Source organism: Pistacia vera, unplaced genomic scaffold (assembly GCF_008641045.1).
Source record: "Pistacia vera cultivar Batoury unplaced genomic scaffold, PisVer_v2 Contig541, whole genome shotgun sequence".
Classification (NCBI taxonomy): Eukaryota; Viridiplantae; Streptophyta; class Magnoliopsida; order Sapindales; family Anacardiaceae; genus Pistacia; species Pistacia vera.
The window spans coordinates 124,495-144,645 of NW_022196381.1; the positions used below are offsets into that span (position 1 = coordinate 124,495).

General features: G+C 34.2%; 2 protein-coding genes across 2 annotated transcripts; both read right to left on the reverse strand.

Annotated features, from left to right (window-relative positions):
- Nucleotides 1-1,987: 1,987 nt before the first annotated feature.
- LOC116107595 (putative disease resistance protein At3g14460) lies at nucleotides 1,988-4,834 on the reverse strand. The gene is made up of 2 exons (XM_031393891.1): nucleotides 2,353-4,834; nucleotides 1,988-2,233 (listed from the first exon to the last, which is right to left on the reverse strand). Exon 1 carries the CDS (start codon nucleotides 4,810-4,812, stop codon nucleotides 2,380-2,382), a length of 2,433 nt encoding a protein of 810 aa, XP_031249751.1. The 5' UTR covers nucleotides 4,813-4,834; the 3' UTR covers nucleotides 1,988-2,233; nucleotides 2,353-2,379.
- A 123-nt stretch (nucleotides 4,835-4,957) lies between these two features.
- On the reverse strand, nucleotides 4,958-6,600 carry LOC116107587 (putative disease resistance RPP13-like protein 1). The gene is made up of 3 exons (XM_031393883.1): nucleotides 5,752-6,600; nucleotides 5,163-5,670; nucleotides 4,958-4,962 (listed from the first exon to the last, which is right to left on the reverse strand). Exons 1-3 carry the CDS (start codon nucleotides 6,598-6,600, stop codon nucleotides 4,958-4,960), a joined length of 1,362 nt encoding a protein of 453 aa, XP_031249743.1.
- Nucleotides 6,601-20,151: the final 13,551 nt, after the last annotated feature.

Below are 20,151 nucleotides of genomic sequence, written 5' to 3' on the forward strand. Positions count from 1 at the left end.
TTTTTATAAAATAACAAAAACACTCCCACCACCTGCAGTGCCAGATTCCGGCCACTACCGTCGGAATCTGGCCGAAAAATTGTGCTACGTCACAGACCCATCGGATCTGTGTCGTAACGCGTAGATCTAGCATTTTCCGGTAAGATCCATGGCTGATCTGGCCGGAAAAGGCCAGATCTACAGCCAGATCTAGCCGTCGAGGCCGGAATCTTCCCAGAAAATTGTGTTACGACACAGACCCGTCGGATCTGTGTCGTAACACGTCGATCTGGCATTTTCCTGCCAGATAAGCCAGATCTGGCCGTCGAGGCCGAAAAAGGCCGGACGTAGATCTGGCTGGAAAAGGTCAGATCGACATGTTACGACACAGATCTGATGGATCTGTGTCATAACACAATTTTTCGGCCAGATTCCGACAGTGGTGGCCGGAATCTGGCACTGCGGGTGGCGGGGGTGTTTTTGTTATTTTATAAAATTTTTATATATTGGGGTATTTAGTCAAATTAGCAAGCCTAGGGGGTTTTTTAGAAATTTTTAATTTATAAAAAACTAAAATATTAAACTTTCAAGGGTATTTTAGTCTTTTCACTATTATCAAACGAAAATCACTAACAGAACATGAAGGAAGGTACCTATTTGTCGTTTCAAAACCTTTTAGGTATCAATTGTCGTTTTGACAAACCTTGGGTATGTGTAAGTCGTTCTCCCGTGATGGAAATTTATGGATTATGGAATAGTCCACCTCAACCCAAACATAATTTGATCCCAATCTAACCCACCTCACCCCATTTCTTGAACTCAATATTGAGATGGATTGGGTAGGATATGTTTGAGTTATGCGTTTACCCACTCCAACCCACATTCATACTTATTATATAAATACATTTTAAGTCTTGTTATCATAATAGATTTAAAAGTAATTACTTTTAGTTATCATTATAATTAAATTGATTAAAAATAATTAAATCAATATTTGTTTATTTTTATCTCATTTATTTTTATATAATTCTTTTTGGCATAATTACAATAAATCAACAAATGTATATTTTATTATTATTATTTATCTAATTTGTTGCAAGTGAATAAGTTTATTTATTTTTCATTATTTATCTAATTTGTTTCCAATAATTAATCTTTAAGCTTAATTTACAATTTGTTTGTTGAAAAAGTAAAGGAATGTAGTGACATTACCAACTTTTCATGTAATAATTAAAATCTATATTTTAAAACTAAAATATAGCTATGTAGAAAGGTCCCTTTGGTTGGGTATACAGAATGTGTGGTTAGACGTGCGAAACAGAAATATTTCAAATCATCATTTGTTAAAAGTTTAGATATAAAAGTGTCAATATGCTTACATGAAATTGGAGAAGGAAATTTAGTCTTCCCAATCGTAGTCTACTCTCATTCGCCCTCAATCAAAACAAGTGATCATCTAAATGAAATTATATCTAGCAACCATATAATATAAAGGAACTTTAGCGATATATGCATCAATTATTGAAAATGGCATTGATAATGTATTGATGAGGGTCCTATCACAAAATTTCATATTGCCATCAAAATTGTAGAATAACAAAACTATGGATGATAATAATCTAAAACACTTTAGTTGAAAATTAGCATACCTAGATTGGAATGACAGTTCTCTGATTGATTTCTTCAATTTGAGAAGCCAAAATAGTTCAAGTTTTGCCACTTACAAGTACACTGTGATTGTTCTGTGAGATTATCTGGCAAATTAAAATAGGAGCAACTTATTAATACTTGAAATTAAGGCAGAGGATAAAACAATCATGTTAATATAAAAAATTAGTAATACGGAGCTATAAGTAAATCACAAACTTGATTATCTGACTGATGCTTTGAATTCATTAATTAAGCTCAGTTCTTCCTCTCTGAATCGCTTCTTTCTTCTCCTTTGAGTTGAAGATGAATTTGAAATCCATTTCAACTTTAGGGAAAAATAAAATCTGCCTTTTCAAAACGAAAAGAATCAAACAATAATGAATAAAATATACATATGTATAAGCATTTAAGTTCACTTTATTTAGTTAAAAGATGCCACGATTAGAACCGCCAATCCTTGTTTGAGCACAAAATTTGATAGACTCTATATGTAAAGCAAGGATAAGATATTCAAGGTATCAAATTCAAGAGGTTAATCTAATCAACACAAGTTGCATAAATTACCTGTACAAAGTACCACTGTAATTGTCTCCTTGACGATTATCTGGGCAAATTAAAATATGAGAAACTTATTAATACTTGAAACTAAGGCAGAGGATAAAAACAATACTATGTTAATATACAAAATTCTGCTAACAGTGGAGGTGTCAGTAAATCACAAACCTTGACATCTGACTGCGTGCTTTCTATTCAATAATGCCAGCTCCATTCTCTTTCTTCCGCCTTTGAATTGAAGATGAATGTTCCATCTATTTGAACATTAGGGATGTGAGCTAACATTGAGCAATACTTCCCTTTACCTCTTCTCCACTGTTTTTTTAGTGATGGACATGTCGAGATCCTTAATTTCAGAACTGAAGGTGGCGGGCTTGGCAAGGATTTGAGCTTTGGGCAACACTCGATATCCAAGGTTTGAAGAGAAGTGAGGCTTCCCAGGCATGCAATTGATTTGAGATTTGGGCAACTCCAAATTATGAATTCTTCAATGGAGGTGTGGCTTCCCAGATCTGGAATTAATTTGATCTTTGGGCAACTCTCTATCCAAAAGCTTTTAAGTGATACGAGGCTTCCGAGGTCTGGAATTGACTTGAGATTTGGGGAATCCTCAATTTTCAAGTCTGTAAGAGAGGTCAATGTGCCCAAATCTGAAACAGATCTGAACGGTGCGAAATTAGAGATCTTCAAAGATTCAAGAGAAGTGGGCATTCGTTGGTCCTCCGATAGAATAAGCTCTGAATCTTCAAATCCCTTAATTTCAAGATCTTTAAGAGAGGTGAGATTCTGTAGGCCGAACAATGTATTGGATTCAAGATTTTGAAGACCCACTAAACGTACATCTTGAAGACGGGGGTTATTGTTAAATGCCCCTTCTAGTGACTTTAGATTTGGACAATTCACAATATGGAGGGTCTCAAGTGATTCATGTACGCACCACCTTGTTGATAATAATGTTGTGAGATTTTGACACGTATTAATATAAAGACTTTTGAGTGTCTTAGGCAACAATGCTCGTGATGATAGGCACGTGAGAGACTCGCAATTGGAAATAAACAAGTACTCGAGAAGAGTAGAACTGATACCCTCCAAATGTTGTAATTTCTTACAACTCCTTATCTCAAGGCTTTTTAGAGAGGAAGGTAGTGTGTTTCTTGCAATGAATAATAGAGACTCGCAATTGTAAATATCCAACTCCTTGAGAAGAATAGAACTGATACCCTCCAAATGTTTTAATTTCTTACAACTCCATATACTAAGGCTTTTTAGAGAGGAAGGCAGTGTGTTTCTTGCAATGAATAATAGAGAATCACAATAATCAATTGTCAGACTTTCTATGTTGTTTTGCTTCAATCTTTTCGGCAAAGATTTCAGAGCCTCGCAATTTCTAATGTGAAGATCACTCAAATTGGGAAGAAAAATGGTGTTTAGAAATGAGATACCACAATTTGCTATAGATAAGCTTTTAAGAGAGGTGAGGCTATGACTCCATTTTAGTGGCTTCTCAACACAACTGAAACCTTGACTCAACCAATTTTCAGATCCTACAATGTTTGGAAGAGATTCAGACTCAGGTGACATGAACTCCGTAGAACTACCAGTACACACCACTTCCTCGCACTCATCAATTGTTAAATAGGCGAGCTTTGGAAAACTTGAGAATGAAACGGTCCACTTTGCACACTTTTCAATATGAAGTTTTTCCAATGAGGGAAGATGATCAAGCATTTCTATGATAAGTTTAGGACATTCAGTAATGGAAAGCTCACGAAGTTCTGGGAAATTTTCAACATTCTCATTTTCCCCTTTGGTGTCCCAATACTGACATGTTTGCAAATTCATAAAATGAAGAACCTCTAATGAATTGCAAGGAATTCGCATATTTATTTTTTCTAGTTTTGGCATCCCTTCGATGACTAACTCTTTAAGTGAGCTCAATAGATTTTCTGAAGGCAAGCTTGTGCAATTTTTACAATTTTTTAATTTAAGGACCGTCAATTTAGAGAGCAATGATGAAGTGCTTAACCAAGATGGAAATTCTAAACCACCATAGAATCTAATTTCTAGTTTTTCTAGATTGCTATGAGGTTTCAATATTTCAAGCACATCATTTTCTTCTCTTTCTACTCGTGAGCCATCAAATTTGGATCCCCACTCTAATGACAACACTTTTAAGTCTTTTTTATTGCTTAATATGAGCCCACCTATTTGCCTGACATTATTCACATTCTCTAATTTGGAAATGTGAAGCTCTCCTTGAAGAAAACATAAGCTCTTCAAATCTTCCAAATTTGAGCCCGATTCCTTCCCCACAATAAAGTTAGACAACATTAGGAGATTTTTCAACTCTCTCATTCTTGACGGCATCTCTTCCAATGAATTTTGACCACTTGTATCAAGATGATATAGATTGATCAAAAATCTCATGTTGGAAGGTAACTTCACGAGAAGAGAACAATCTTTTAATAACAAAGTTTGCAAGTTAAATAATTGGCTTGTTGACTCGGGCAAACTTTTGATCTTAGTATGAGAAAAGTTAAGATATCTTAGATGTATGAAATCTCCAATTGAATCAGGTAAATGGGTGATGTAGTATCTTTTCAAAGATAGTACCCTCAACTTTTTCATCTTTGGCAGCAAATCAAAAAGAACTGTAACAGCTATATAATGATCACTATAATTACTTCCATACATATCATGAGGCCCCGTGAATATCGGCAAGAATTTTCTTAAACTTTTAAGCCTTTGCAAGTCCTTAAATTCATCTTTTTTATTAAACTGATTAGAAATATAAGAAAAATGACGAGCACTTTCAAATTTTTTTGGTAGTTTAGTATTGGCTCCCTCAAATCTAAAACCGAGTTCTCCAAAAATTGATTGAGCTAGATCATGAACAAGGTCATGCATTATATATTTAGAGCTATCGCTACTTGAATGTTCAAAAAATGACCTTGAACATAAATCATGAAAGTACTGACCTGCAACATCCAGTTGCTCATTTGATTGTTGAATAATACCTTCTGCCATCCACAAAAGGCCAAGTTCCTTCTTATCGAATTCATAATCTTTAGGGAAAATTGCACAGTAAGCAAAACACCTTTTTAGATGTGGAGGAAGGTGGAAGTAACTTAACCTTAACACCGGAAGAATGCCACCTGCATCAGGTGAATCCCACATCCTGCTGGTTAATATGTTTTCCCACAAATCAATCTGTTTAGAGCGTAGAACACCAGCTAGAGTCTTTACTGCCAAGGGTAGGCCTTTACACTTTTCAACAACTTTATCACAAATATTTCCATAAGCATTAGGATCTCTATCTCCAAATGCAATGCTCTTAAACAATTTCAAACAATCGTCATCGGGTAATTGTTGTAATTTATAAATTTGGAAGGATCGCGTGCTTGATGTGACAACTTCTTTATTTCGCGTAGTCACAATTATTTTACTTCCAAATGCAGCATCACATAATGGAGATTTCAAGGCTTCCTACAGGTTATAGTTCTCGTTCCAAACATCATCTAACAGCACTAAGACCCTTTTTCCTTTGATTGCATTTTTTAATTGAACCAGCACTTTATCTAACCCACCTTCAACTTCTTTTTTCTTTGATTGATCATCAACTCCTTCGTTTCCTGATTGAACCTTCGCCTTATCTGATTTTTTTGATTGACCTGGCATTTCATCTAATTCATTAATTGAACTGAGAATTGTTTTTGATACTCTCAGAACATCAAAATCGTCAGACACAGAAACCCAAGTCTTTGTCATGAATTTGTTGTCCAACGCTTTGTCATTATACACCTCACGAGCAAGAGTTGTTTTTCCAATACCTCCCATGCCAAGAATGCCTATCACAAAAAGGTTGTCATTACTTGCTTCATCACTTAACACCATTTCAAGTATTTTTCTTTTATCTGCATCTCTCCCGCAAACAGCTGGTTCTGTGGGCACGCTTGAACTAGCAATTCTTTGCTGTGAAGAAGTGATTGGTGTCCCCCCAGAAGTCTCGTGCATTAATCCAAGTTCAGCTCTTTCTTTACACAGCTCTTCGAACCGGCTACTGATATCTTCGATCCTGGATCGCATGCTAACATCGAACTTAATGGCATGCGGAGTGAAATTCTTGAAACAAGAAGGGGCAGAACTGTGCCGTGAAGCTTCATAGGCAAACTCTTCCAGAATGTCCTCCACATCATAAGCCAGTTGTTGAAGATCTTCCAGCCACAGTTTCACAGCTCTGTTGGTGAGTTGCTTCTCTTCCGCAGAGGTGAGCACAGCCTCAATCTTCTCCAATTTCCTTTCCCACTTTTTCAGCTTTGAACGTACCCCTTCGTCAAATGCGAAGTTGTACAAGTCAGAGGACGCAAGCTTTTCAAACAACACAGGAAGGGTTGCAGAGAGCAAAATTTCGGCCATGGCTTTGGTTATCACAAGAAAATAACGATAGCTGAGTATGAAAGAAAAGCAAAGCAGGCAAGAATAAGTTTTTGTGGAAGAATTAATGCTGAAGTTTGGACTCAAGATATAAGTAGTCACAGCGTCACAGGCCTAAGTAGCTACAATATTTTACTATTTTTAATCAAATAAAGGAATATATCATATATGATGGTTTTATAATTTTTATTTTTATTTCAAAATTAAGTTTAAATAATTTTTTTTTAAATATCTTATAGATGAATGAATTAAATAGAAACAATGGTATGGCAAGTCTCTAGGTATTATGATATCTACTATTCTTGAAAAAGAAAAAAATGACCTTTAAAATTCTTGAATATTATTAACATTCAAAATTTGACATTCTAAAATAACACATAATTGTTTATTTAATGAGGCTGAAAACTCAAATATATGTAAAGAAAAAAATTGTTCAAACGATGGGGAAAAAAAAGGAAAGGAGCTCATCAAAATTTCTTCCTCACTAATAAAAATATTAATTAGAGGAAAATATTTATTTAAAACAAACTAGTAATTTTTATGATGAATATTTTATAATTATGGAGCAGTTTGGATAGTATTTAAATACTCATTTTATCTACCATATCCATATAATATTAGTTGTAAAACATGAAGCAATAAGTTTTACTTTTAGGGTCAATGAGATTAATAACAAAAATCTTCCTGAGTTTTTAGAAATAGCAGACAACCCTTTATCATTAAGTTTTAGATATTAAAATAAATAGCTTGAAAGCAATTTGATAAAATTTATGAACACCTGACAGTGAAAATTATAATGAAATACTAACAATTCATTAACTATGGGGGACTTTTTGTTATTTCATAAACCTCAGGAGGCTTTAGTATCTGATGATACCAAAGTGGGGTCGAGGCCTTCACTCCAAGTTTTAATCTGTTAACTAATTAAGGCAAAAGTTCGGTTGACTAATTTGGATAATATTAAGTAATTCCACGTTCTAATGTTTCCGTTTAACATGATATCATGGGAACACTGGTCTCAAATGTAATTATCTGAAGGTGGAACGACATCTTCCGACCCAAAGTTTGCCTTGACACAATTTCATACCCGAAAGTTTGAAAACGACAATTAACCACTAATCTTAAGATCCGTTAGACAATTTGCCACCCAACCGTTAAGAACCGTTAGTAAAATCCGTTTAAAGAAGGACAAGATGGTAATTTTTCGAAAATAGCCAAAATGGTGTGCTGAAGGAGGAGGCGCTGTCTTTTGTCTAGCAGTTTGCATGCATGCTGACAAACGTCGAAGGTGGCAAAGTTGAGAAGCGCCGGCGACCGGGAAAAAGTCAAGACACAAGGAACAACACTTCTACAACAAGAATTCCTACAACAAACTCCAAATGAGCCCAAGATCATCAACAAAATAGTGCAGCTTTCTGGTTTGGTTGGGGACTTTCCACAAACAGTTGGAGGGCAGCCAAAGAGTGTGTCGTGGACGGTAAACGGCAAGTGGGGGTGGCAGATGGAAGGTTGAGTTTTGAAGAGGGGTTGATGGGGATTCGAATGGTGGTGGAATGGTGGATTTCCGGTCTGAATGTCGACCGGAATCCGGCCTCAAATATGGGTAGTCGCGAGGAAGAACGGTGGCTGAATTTTTGCGGTTAATGGGTGCACTGGTGTGAGAATTAGGTGGGTTTCAGTGAGGTAGGGCCAGGAGGGTGGATGGAGTTGGTTTTGGTTTTGGGTGGAAAAATGGCCCCAAAAGGCTAAAACACAGGAGATTTCCTTTTGTGAGAAAAATGGAGTGCCAGCGCTTACTAAAGTGCGCCGCCAAGACGAAGAAGAAAAAGGAGGAGTTAGGATTTTATATATTGGGATGAAATGACATAATTATCCTTTATTATTCTTGAATTTACCAAATTAACGGACATAAAAAATGGTTAATAAGTAATTGTCGTTTTCAAACTTTTTGAGTATAAAATGCCTTCAAGGTGAACTTTGGGTAGGAGGATGCCGTTCAACCTTATTTAAGTTTTAAAGTGTTAAACGAGGAATCAATCTCGATGTAGCATGCGATTAATTTAATTAACCATAGATAAGTTTTGCTGGATCACTGGCTAATATTATTGGTGAAATTAAGTTTCTTTGGTCTAGCTCCAAAATAGAAAATATAGAAACTCATCAAAATTTCTTATTCACAAAAATAAAAATTGCAATTTATTTTCTATATTAATTGTCAAATTAAAATTTTGAAGAGTTGTTAAAATTAAAATTTAATTATATTATATAATGGGTGTCACATGCCTCTGCTTAGCCTATAATATTTTATTAATTCAGATTAATTAGCTGGTTCTTCATACGGAAGGAGCAAATATCGGTGGTCAAAAGATTACTTTTTAGAAGATTAGTGGATAAAATATCTCTTGAAAATTTTAACAAAAGCCAAAATTAATTAGGTGTGAGTGACGATGTCCTCGATGGAAGTAGATCCTAATTTACAAGTCTTGGTCAAGTATATTGAATCATGGTTGTCAAATTACATATCATATCGTGTATCGAGAACCTAATTTTTTGAATCATGTATCGAGTATCGTATCATATTATAGGATGTACATTTTCTTTTTTAAAATTAATAAAATAATCAAAATTTTCTAAAAATTAATATCATCCTCAAGATTAGTTAAAGAATTTTGTGGTATTATTGGCTTTAAATGATAGTATTACATAATTAAAATTAATCACAAAATTAAGAATCTATATTATTTTCTCTCAACCATTCATATTATTTCTAAAATCAATGTCAATATCTATATCTACACTTATATTATTATTATCATGCAAAATGGGCAACACATGTTTCTCTTCACTTTCTCCATGCAAAATGGATAAATTTTGATAGGTTTTAGTGAACCGGGTTGGGTGACCCGATTTCGACCCTAAATTTTTTTAGGTCTTTGACCCAAATTAATAAAGTCGTATCGATTTATATCGATATTTTTAAGGATACAAACAGATACATATCGTATCGTTAGATACATATCAACGTATCGAAAGGTTTAGAATACACTCTCTGATACGTATCGTTGGCGATCTGTATCGAATCGTATCATATAATATGTATCGAGTATCGTAGGATACTAACAATCATGTATTGAATTATTCTTCTTTCAATATTTTAAAAATTAACAAAATTTCCTATCAACTTCTTGTATAAAAATATTTATTATAATTTAATTAATTAATAAATTAGAAATTGGAGTGGTTAAATTTAAAGAGCTAGAGAGAGGGAGGGTAAAATTTGGAATTTAGGTTAAAGACAAGGACCAAAAGAATTCCAAAGGGATAAGCATACAGAGTAAAAACCCAACCTTCTAAATTCGACAAATGTACAACTCAGCCGAGTGCAAATCCTGGTTCTACACTTATTGAACGTATCCTAAAAAATTAATAAGGATATTGACTAATTTTTGAGTATATTACTTAACACATTCATACTTATATATATATTAACTTTAACATTAAATCTTAGATTAACCCTGATCCTAAATTTTCATAATCATTAAAATCTTTCATTTTATTTTAAGTATTTGTTTGTTTAATGAAAATATAAAACTAAAACTATAGAAAACATAAAGGAATGAATTTGAATCTTAATCTGAAAAAGAGAAAATAAGCTGAAATTAGGAAATTGAAGGAAAAAAAAGGTATAAAACCTAATTAAGTATGATTTGAAAAAAAAAATGGTATAAAATAAAAAATCTAATTAAGTATTTTTCGGATGGTAGAAGAATCTTTGAAAATAATTCATTTTCATGAGTTTTGATTCCTTGTTAGGAAGACAAAACGTGTGGACTCCATCAGCCTATAAAAAATGTTGTAAGGATTAGTGTCAAAACGATTATAATTGTCAGAATATGGTGAATAAAAGCTTGGAAATATGCTGCTAGAAACCAATTTACAAATCAATTCCAGCTCAAAATTTGAACGGATATACTTAAATAGTGCAAACTGAAAGATATTTTAAGGATGCAAATTGACAAAATTTGATCCTGTTGCTTATGATCGGCAAGGATATATGTTAGAAAAATGTTTTATATAGTGACTAATCACCAAACTTACTTTTATATTTAATGGTATTCATAAACTATCTAATTGGGGCATGCGCCAACAGTTTCTCTATCAATAACACAGATATTGGAGTAAGACAGCCCTTCTTAATAATCGAGTAAATTTTTCTACAATAATAGTAAATTTAAGCATAATACGATTAATTAGCTGTAATATGAAATTGAACATAAAATGTGAAAGCTTGGAAATTTTCTGCTAGAAACCATTTTACAAACCAATTCCAACTGGAAATTTTTATTTAATAGTATTGATTAACTCTCTAATTGGGGCATGCACCAACAATTTCTCCGTCAATTAGGAGATATTTGTGGAGTAAGACAACCGTTAACAAATGATAAGTATTATCTGAGATGAAAATGTCCCTGCAGTAGATCTTGTCCTAGTGTAATTGAGAAAATTATTCTAAAATAATAGTAAATTTAAACATAATACGATTAATTAGCTGTAACATGAAATTTAACATAAAATGTGAAATTTGATCATAACACAAGTATATATGTTTCAACAAACACTCATGCAACGTCAACCAAAGACAAAGACGGGTAGAGATTCATAATCTGGAATCTCGATTCGGTCACCTTTTGGTGAAACCGTTTCTATTGGGTTTGCTACGCGTGGCGTTTCATCACTCAAAGATTTTATACATATAGGCTCCGTTTGGTTCACAATTTTGTGTTTTTGGGAAAAGTTTTTTGAAAAAAGTTAAAAAAAAAAGTTGAATTGGGCGGGTATTACGATATAGGATTTACAAATTGATAAAATACCCCCTATATTTGTTTTTTTACAAAACACCCCTTATAATAAAATATTAAAAATTAACAAAAATACCCCCAATCTACCCTCAAATACGGACAACCGGCCACCACCGCCGGAGGGTGGCCGGAGTCGCTGTAACAAAAACATTAAAAATATTTAGGGGTATTTAATTGAATTAACAAATTTAGGGGGTTTAAAAAATGTTAAATAAAGTTAAATAATATTGTGAGTTTTTAGGTATTTTACTGTTTAACTTTTTTGGGAATACTAAAAGTAGTGTTCCCAAAATCTAACCAAACGAAGCCATAAAAACTCGTAAACGTTTCCTCAAATGAAAATTTGTAGCCTAAATTCGTGTCCCCCAACACCAACATTATCATTAATTTCTTAGTGGGACACTACTCACATGCAATGTTTCCTTTGTCATTTTATTGTTGTAAGTATTTTTATTTTTTATTTTAGTAACCAGGATGTCCGATTAGCTTACGGATATCTCAATTAATCCCTAGAGTCTGTTGAACATCTTACAAACCTAAAAGATTAAGTAAGTCACACTGTGATAAATGGTCCTAAGATTCAAACCTAAAAAAATCAATGAAGAAAACAAACCTCCTTGACTACTAGGACAATCACTTGGATTTGTTGTAAGTATTTTCACATATATACGGATTTGACTCATTTCTCTCTGTTCTTGTTATTATATATGTTTGTTGTATTTTCACGTATGAACATAATAATTTCTGACTTCATTTTCCACATGTCACCCTAATAGCTGAAACTTTATTTCTTCAATTTGCTTGACTTAACTACTAATGCTATATAAGTAATGCATGCATATATTATGAAATGTAGATGTATTCAAATAAATATAAGCTTAACTATAAAATCAAATGGGGTTTAGTTTAAAAACAATTAACAATTGAAAATTTTAAAACCTGTGTATTCTTAAAAAATAGGATCTAAAAATATATTACCAAGTAATATTATATGTAAAAACTAATCATACACAAAGTTTCTATACACTAGTAAATTTGATATATCATCATCGCTAATTTATCTAATTTATATCAGTCACCTTTTGGTGAACATCTTGGATATGTAAAGGTGATTGTAAAATAAAATTTTAATTTCATCCTTAATTAGGTTTGTTGTTAGTACCCAACTTAACTAGAGTTTTTTTTTTACATCTATTTTCCTCAATTTTAAGCTTAATTACATTTAGTAATATATCTCATTCAACAAACAAATATTTAAAATAACATAAAGAAAAAAAGTTTCAATGATTTAGAAAATTCAGAGTTGGAGTTAACATAAGACTTAAATGTTAAAAAAAAAAAAAAAATTATCTATATATAAAATAGAGTACGAGTGCATTTAAAATTATTATGTCATTTCTAGTAAATACCAGTCTCGGCCACTTGGCTTAATTATTATGTTAAGGAATCTTGACAATATTTATTAAAGATATGAGCCATTAATTGTTTTTTTTTTTCCCTTGACACCTGCTCATTTGTCAAATTAACTGATTAAGATGAAGTGTTCGAGCTATGATTGAGTAATATTCAATCTATTAAATGAAAGCCACACTTTCCAAAGATGTCTGGCATTTCAACACACGACCAAATAATATTCTGAGAGAGATGACGGAAAGGCAAACTCATAAGAAGCTAAACAACTCGAATCCAAGCTTTATAAACACAACAAATTTTTGTTCCAATAAGAAAGTCATCAAGAGAATAGCTCTTACTTGTGTCCATGAACACAACGCCGCTTTTATAGTGCACTTCTGATTTGTTACTACTTTAAAAAGAAAACTTGTTTATAAAACGCAGTTTATTACTTAAAACTAACAGTACTAATTGAGGCCCTAATAGAAGAGCTTTCTTTTCTTTGCAATAACAGAATTTAACAAACTTCTGCTACTTAGCCTTGACTGATATTTGAAACTTTAAGCCTGCATCTCCTCCTCCATTAATTGTTCTAATATCTCATCAACATTGCCCCTCAACCTAAAACTAGCCAAATAAGATTTAGCTTGCCACAACAATTAGTATTAGATATGTACATTTTAAAAGAAATAGGCAAGATAGAATAGAATTGTTTACTGTTTAATAAGAGAAATTAGACAATGATTACTTAGATGATTGAAAAAAATTGCTCTTCAGAAGTTGATATTCTTCAGGCTAATTAGTAGTTCTTCAAAACCTGATATATAAGACTTAAATATTGAAGTTTACTAACATATAGTGTATACATATATTAAAATTTTGATGAGTTGTTAAAATTAAAATTAAAATTTTATTATATTATATAATGATTGTCACATGCAGGTGGTTAGCCTATAATATTTTATTAATTCTGGTTAATTAGGTGGTTCTTCAGATGCGAGGAGCAAATGTTGGTGGTCAAAATATTACCTCAATACTTAGTTAATTATGTTAAACAATCCAAAGAAAATAATAAAAAAAGAAGGCTAGGGTTTCATTAATATTGCACAATTCAATTGAATACAAAAAGTATGATTTAACCTAAATACAAAGAGATATATATAGGCTAAACAAAGGAAATAATGAAAAGACAAATCTACCCTTAATAAACAATAAAACAAAATAACCCATATTTCTTACATCCCCCTCAAACTCACGATGCGGCGGCTACAAGCATCGAGAGTTTGCCAACTAGAAAACGAAACGGGAAATAGAATGCGACTTGGTAAAGAAATCTGCAATCTGCAAAGAAGAAGAAACAAAGGGCAAGGTAATGGTGCCATGCTTGAGATGATGACGAGTAAGGTGACAATCGATCTCAATGTGCTTAGTTCGTTCATGAAAAACCGAGTTGTGAGCAATCTGAATAGAACTCTGTGTCACAATACATAGGAGTGGGATGAGAAAAAGAAACGCCCATATCTGTAAGTAACCAACGTACCAAACAATCTCTTTGGGATAGATGCCATAGCACGATATTCTGCTTCGGTTGAAGATTGAGAAACAATGGATTGTTCTTGCTCTTCCAAGAAATAAGAGAATCACCCAAAAAGATACAGAAACCAGTAACAGACTTGCGATCTGTGGGATCTGCCATGATCAGCATCAGAGTATGCACGCAGCTCCAAGGAAGAGGTGGATGGAAGTAAAATCTGAAAGACTGTACCCCAAGATACCGCAAATACGAAGAACAGCTGCCCAATGAACTGTATAGGAGAAGCAACAAACTGGCTAACAACATGAACACATCATGCAATCTGGACGAGTAATATGAGATATACCAAACTCCCACACATACACGGTATAAAGTAGGATCTGACAAAGGTAAACCATCAGAAGAAGAATATTTTGCATTAACCTCAATCGGAGTATCGACAGTTCTTATTATCAGTAAGTCTAGCCCGTTCAAGAATATCTGCAACTATTTTCGACTGAGAGAGAAGATAACCTCTATGAGTAGGCTACCTCAATACCCAAGAAATATCGTAGAGAACCCAAATCCTTCATTTCAAACTGTTGACCTAACTTTGTCTTCAAAACTGAAATACCATCATATCATCACCAGTAATAATCATGTCCATCAACATAAAGACAGAATGATACGACCTGCATCGTGCACTTAACAAAAAGAGCAGAATCATGACTACTAGAAGCAAATCCAGGGAAGAGATCACAATAGAAAATTTCTCAAACCAAGCACGAGGTGCTTGTTTAAGACCATATAACGCTTTCTCAGCTTGCAAACATACCCAAATCATGTGACACACAGGAGGGGCGCCATATAAACTCTCTTGAAGATCTCCATTCAAGAATGCATTTTAACATCAAGTTAGATATGCCACTGACGAACCGAAGCTACTGCAATAAGAGTACGAATAGTGGTCATTTTTGCAACAGGAGCAAATGTCTCCTCATAATCCATACCATACTGTTAAGTACCCTTTTGCAACCAACCTAGCTTTGTATCGCTCAATAGATCCATCAGAATTGATCTTGTCTTATACACCCAACGACAACCAACAGTCTTACCAGGAGTAGAGGAACCAAATCCCAAGTACCTGTCTTATGCAAAGCAGAAAGTTCCTCATCCATAGCTTGCTGCCAAAGAGGATCAGAATTGCCTCTTTATAGGAAGAGGCTCAGAGAGACAATGAATAAAGCTAAAAAAGAAGCAAAAGATGAAGAATAACAAGAATAAGCAAATCTGGTAACTTTGTGGACTTACGAATGCGTATGGATTGACGTAGAGGTGATCCACAATCTCAGACGAAGCTTGAGTGACCATAGGAGAAAGGGAGCTCAGGTGTGCTGGAGAGTAAAGTGTCAGTACCTGCAGAATGATCAGTACTAGGAACCTGATGACAAAACTATCAGAATCCTCAGAAAAAGATCTATACGAATTAGATCAGATCTAGTCAAGGTATGAGTATGGATGGAATAGAAAGAAAGGTATATGCTCAGAAAAACAACATGACGAGACACATAAAGTTTCGGAGTTATTGGATCAAAACAACGATACCCCTTTTAACCTTCACCATACCCAAGAAAGACACAATAACAGATCGAGAGACAACTTGCTGCGTTCTACTGAGGACGAAGAACAACAAGTACAACCAAAAATTTAAGGAAGAATAATCAGGCATACCCATACAACTTTTCGAAAGGAGAAAAACCTGAAATATGAGAAGATGGAATTGTATTAATCAAACCTACGCAGTAAGAACAGCTTCACCCCAAACACACTAACAGAGGAAGACAATAAGAGAGCCGAGCAGTTTCAACAATGTCCTATGTTTTCTTTCAGCCACACCATTTTGTTCAGGAGTATCTGTACACGGTTGGTGAACAGTTCCATCTAATGCAAGCAACTCACAAAATTTATTAGAAGTGTATTCCCCACCCAATCACACCTAAAACATTTGATAATAGCAGAATGTTGAGTTTTGACAGAGCTCGAAAGGCTGTATATATCTCAAAAAATTCAAAACGATGTTTCATTAAAAAAACCCAACATAACGAGTATGATCATCAATAAAAGAAACATAATATCGAGACCCTCCTTTTGTGGCAACAGGAGAAGGTCCCCATACATCAGAATGAATCAAATCAAATGGAGAAGAAGAAACAGAAATACTTCGATTAAAAGGTAAAGCTGAAAATTTTGCCGTTTACATCCACTACAATCAGAAATATCACAAGTTTGCAAATTCCTAAAGCCCCGTGGATGCCAAAAATCTCAAACGAGAAGACGAAACATGACCTAAACGAGAATGCCATAAATAAAAACTAGAAGAAGAAGGACTCAAACGAAAAGAAGACAAATCAACCTAGTAGCAGCCATCAGCACTAGTAGCAGCAGCAGCAGCACCTGGCACTTTTAACTCATCCAAAATATATAGTCCCCCTTCCTACGGCCTGTCCCAATCAGCTTCTGAGACTGTAGATCCTGCACATAACAAGAAAAGGAAAGGTGACTAAATTACCAGAATCACATAACTGACCAACAGAAGCAAGATTTAATGTAAGTTTTGGAATATGATAAACATTAGAGAGAGACAAGTGAGGTGTGACAACAAAACCAACCACCTGCTAAAGCATGAGTGCCATCAGCATCATGACAGGAATAGAAGACGAAGGGGACACAGAAGCAAAAGATGAAGAATCTGGAGCAATATGATGTGAAGCACCAGAATCCAACCCATACAGATGTGACATACCTGAAGAACTATGAGATACTGACCTACGGAAGAAGAAGCAGACATAGCTTGTGCTGTAAGGAGAGAAACTTCTGAAATTGCTCAGCCAGAGTCACTAGGATCGGTGAAAGGACCTGATGAAACTACTGCTGCAGTATAGACTGGGTGGTTTTAACCCTGAGGTGGTCTATGAGCATTCGATTTGACTGATTGCCAGGCTTCCAAGCTTGAGATTGCTGCTGCGATTGATTCTCTTCTAACTTAGGACACTGAGCCTTCCAATGACCTTTTTGCTTACAAAAACTGCACTCGTCGAAGGCAACCCTTGTGTAAGGTTATTCTGATTATTAAAGACTGGCTTCGAAGGTACTGCTAACACAAGGATTAGAAGTCGAAGCAGAAAGAATTCCCTTTTCAGAATGAGACTTAAGCCGTATTTCTTCAGCCAATAACTCACTACAACTGAGTCACAGAAGGCATTGGAGAACGATGCAAAATTGAACCTCTAAGTCCTCTCAATCACTACGAATGCCGTTAAAAACTGTACCAACCGTTGCTGCTCCCCTATGAAATTATCCACCACATGCTTTTAATTCTGCAGATTCTGTAGACCAATTGATCCCAAAGATCTGTCATGCAGAATAAAACCATGAACACTCATATTCTTCTGCTGAAGAGCTCGTATGTCTTCTCCAATTAATACTGCTTTGCAAAATTTGACTGAGTAAATAACCTTTGTGGATGATCCCAAACCTCTTTTGCTGTCTCATACTTCGCTAACTGTTGTACCATAGAATGCCCAACAGAATTATTAATCCAAGTAATAATTTTTGCATTGTTTGCTTCCCAGGCATCTATCAAAGCATCATAACCCTCTTCAGTATTCTTAGGTTCACAGAAGTTCCACTAACATATCCCCACATCTTTTACCCTTAAGAAAATTTCTCATCACATACTCCAATACGAATAATTCTTGTCATCTAACCTCACACTTACAGACTGAAGCGAATCGTCTCTTTCAGTAGCCATATTAAAAAAACAAAGAAACCAGAATGCAAAAGAAAGGAAAACGAATACCAGATGGCCAAAATTGAATGAATACCAACGAAATATCAGATTGCAGAAACTGAACGAATACCCTCTCCAAAAATTTTCGGGGCTCCGCCCCGAACCCCGACAGGGGCGCGCTGCCCCCTGTAGACCCCCAGCCAACTCACCGCGGAGTTGGATCCGCGCAAGCTGTGTTTAAGATTAAGCCTCATCCCATGAAACTTGCTCTGATACCATGTTAAACAATCCAAAAGAAATAATAAAAAGAAGGCTAGGGTTTCATTAATATTGCACAATTCAATTGAATACAAAAGTATGATTTAACCTAAATACAAAGAGTATATATAGGCTAAACAAAGGAAATAATGAAAAGACTCTACCCTTATAAACAATAAAAAAAATAACCCATATTTCTTAACAAATTAATCAGATTCACATGCCCTAAGTTTTCGTTTTAAAATTAGATTTCTTTAGTAGGGTTGAACATTGTGCATACATTAATTTTATTTTCATTAAGGAACAATGAATTTAGTCAACACACATTTCAATTCCTTCAAACGCGGATCTAACATTAATGGTTCAAGAGAAAGCACATGCCTCTCCAAATTTTTTCTTCTTAAGTGGATGTCACATGCCTATTATTAACTTATATTAATTTGATAAGTATATGATAATTTATGTCATTCACTGGTGCATCATTTTATTTGTGAGAGATATTTGAGAAAATAGTGTTAAACAATTGTTAATTAATTCTTACATGTGTGTAGAATATTGCTCACTTTCTGAAGACACATTTGCAGGAAGGGCTTTGTTCTTTTATCCAACCATGAAACTTTTTTTTAGTGTATTACATAATAACATTATCCTTATAGCTATTTGCTATATTTTTACTATGAAAACAGGGCTGTAGAAGACAAAAGTTTAGTGGTCACTGTTAGAGTTATTGCAAGAAGAAACGAAGGATGAGTATTAAAGCAAAGCAAGCAGGAAACGGTTTTTGGATATTGTGTCAATTTTACTATATTAAATGATCATACGTTTTAATGTTCTGGTTTCACGTTGATGATGTGAATAGTGGCCTCATCCAATTATTTAAATTTAACTATTAATTAAGATACCAATCTCGATTCAATCATCACTTCAATACTTTTTTTTTTTTTCGTTCTCTTAGAAGATTGATTAATTAGTTAACGCATGTCACATGCCTTACTTTTCTTTGATCTCTGCATTTAAGCAACGCATTAGTGAACATTGTGCATACATTAATTTATATTCATTAATTATCATGAATTTAGTCCACTAACATTTTAATTTCCTTCAACCGCGGATCTAACATTATGTTCAAGAGAAGGCATATACATATGCCTCTTCCTCCAAAGATTTTTTTTTTTTTTTTAATTACTAAAAGTCTTGGTCAATAACTATTAGAAACTAGTAATCTTGTTTTAAGCTTATGACAACAGAAAAATAGCTTTAATTGACAATAAATTGAGGAGTTAAAAGACCAAAAGATCTTGGATTCAAGTTGTATTACGGTAAGGGGCCGCACATTGTCATACCAAAAAAAAAAGAAAGCAAATGACTGGAGAACGAATAATTGACAGCTGAATCCCACTGGGAATCAAATCATTTAGAATTGAACGGACATGACACACCTGGATGACGATGAAAATATTTATAATAATTTAATAAATTGAAAATTGAAGTCATTAAATTAAGAAGCGGGAAATGGAGGGTGAATTGGAATAGCTTAAAGACGGACCAAACAGTAAGCATAAAGACCCGCCTTTTAAATCCCACAAACAAAGGCCGAACGACTTATGCATACCTAAAGTTTATTGAACAACAAGTTGATACCCAAAGGTTTTGAAACGACAAATAGGTACCTTCCGTCATGTTCTGTTAGTGATTTTGGTTAGATAATAGTGAAAAGACTA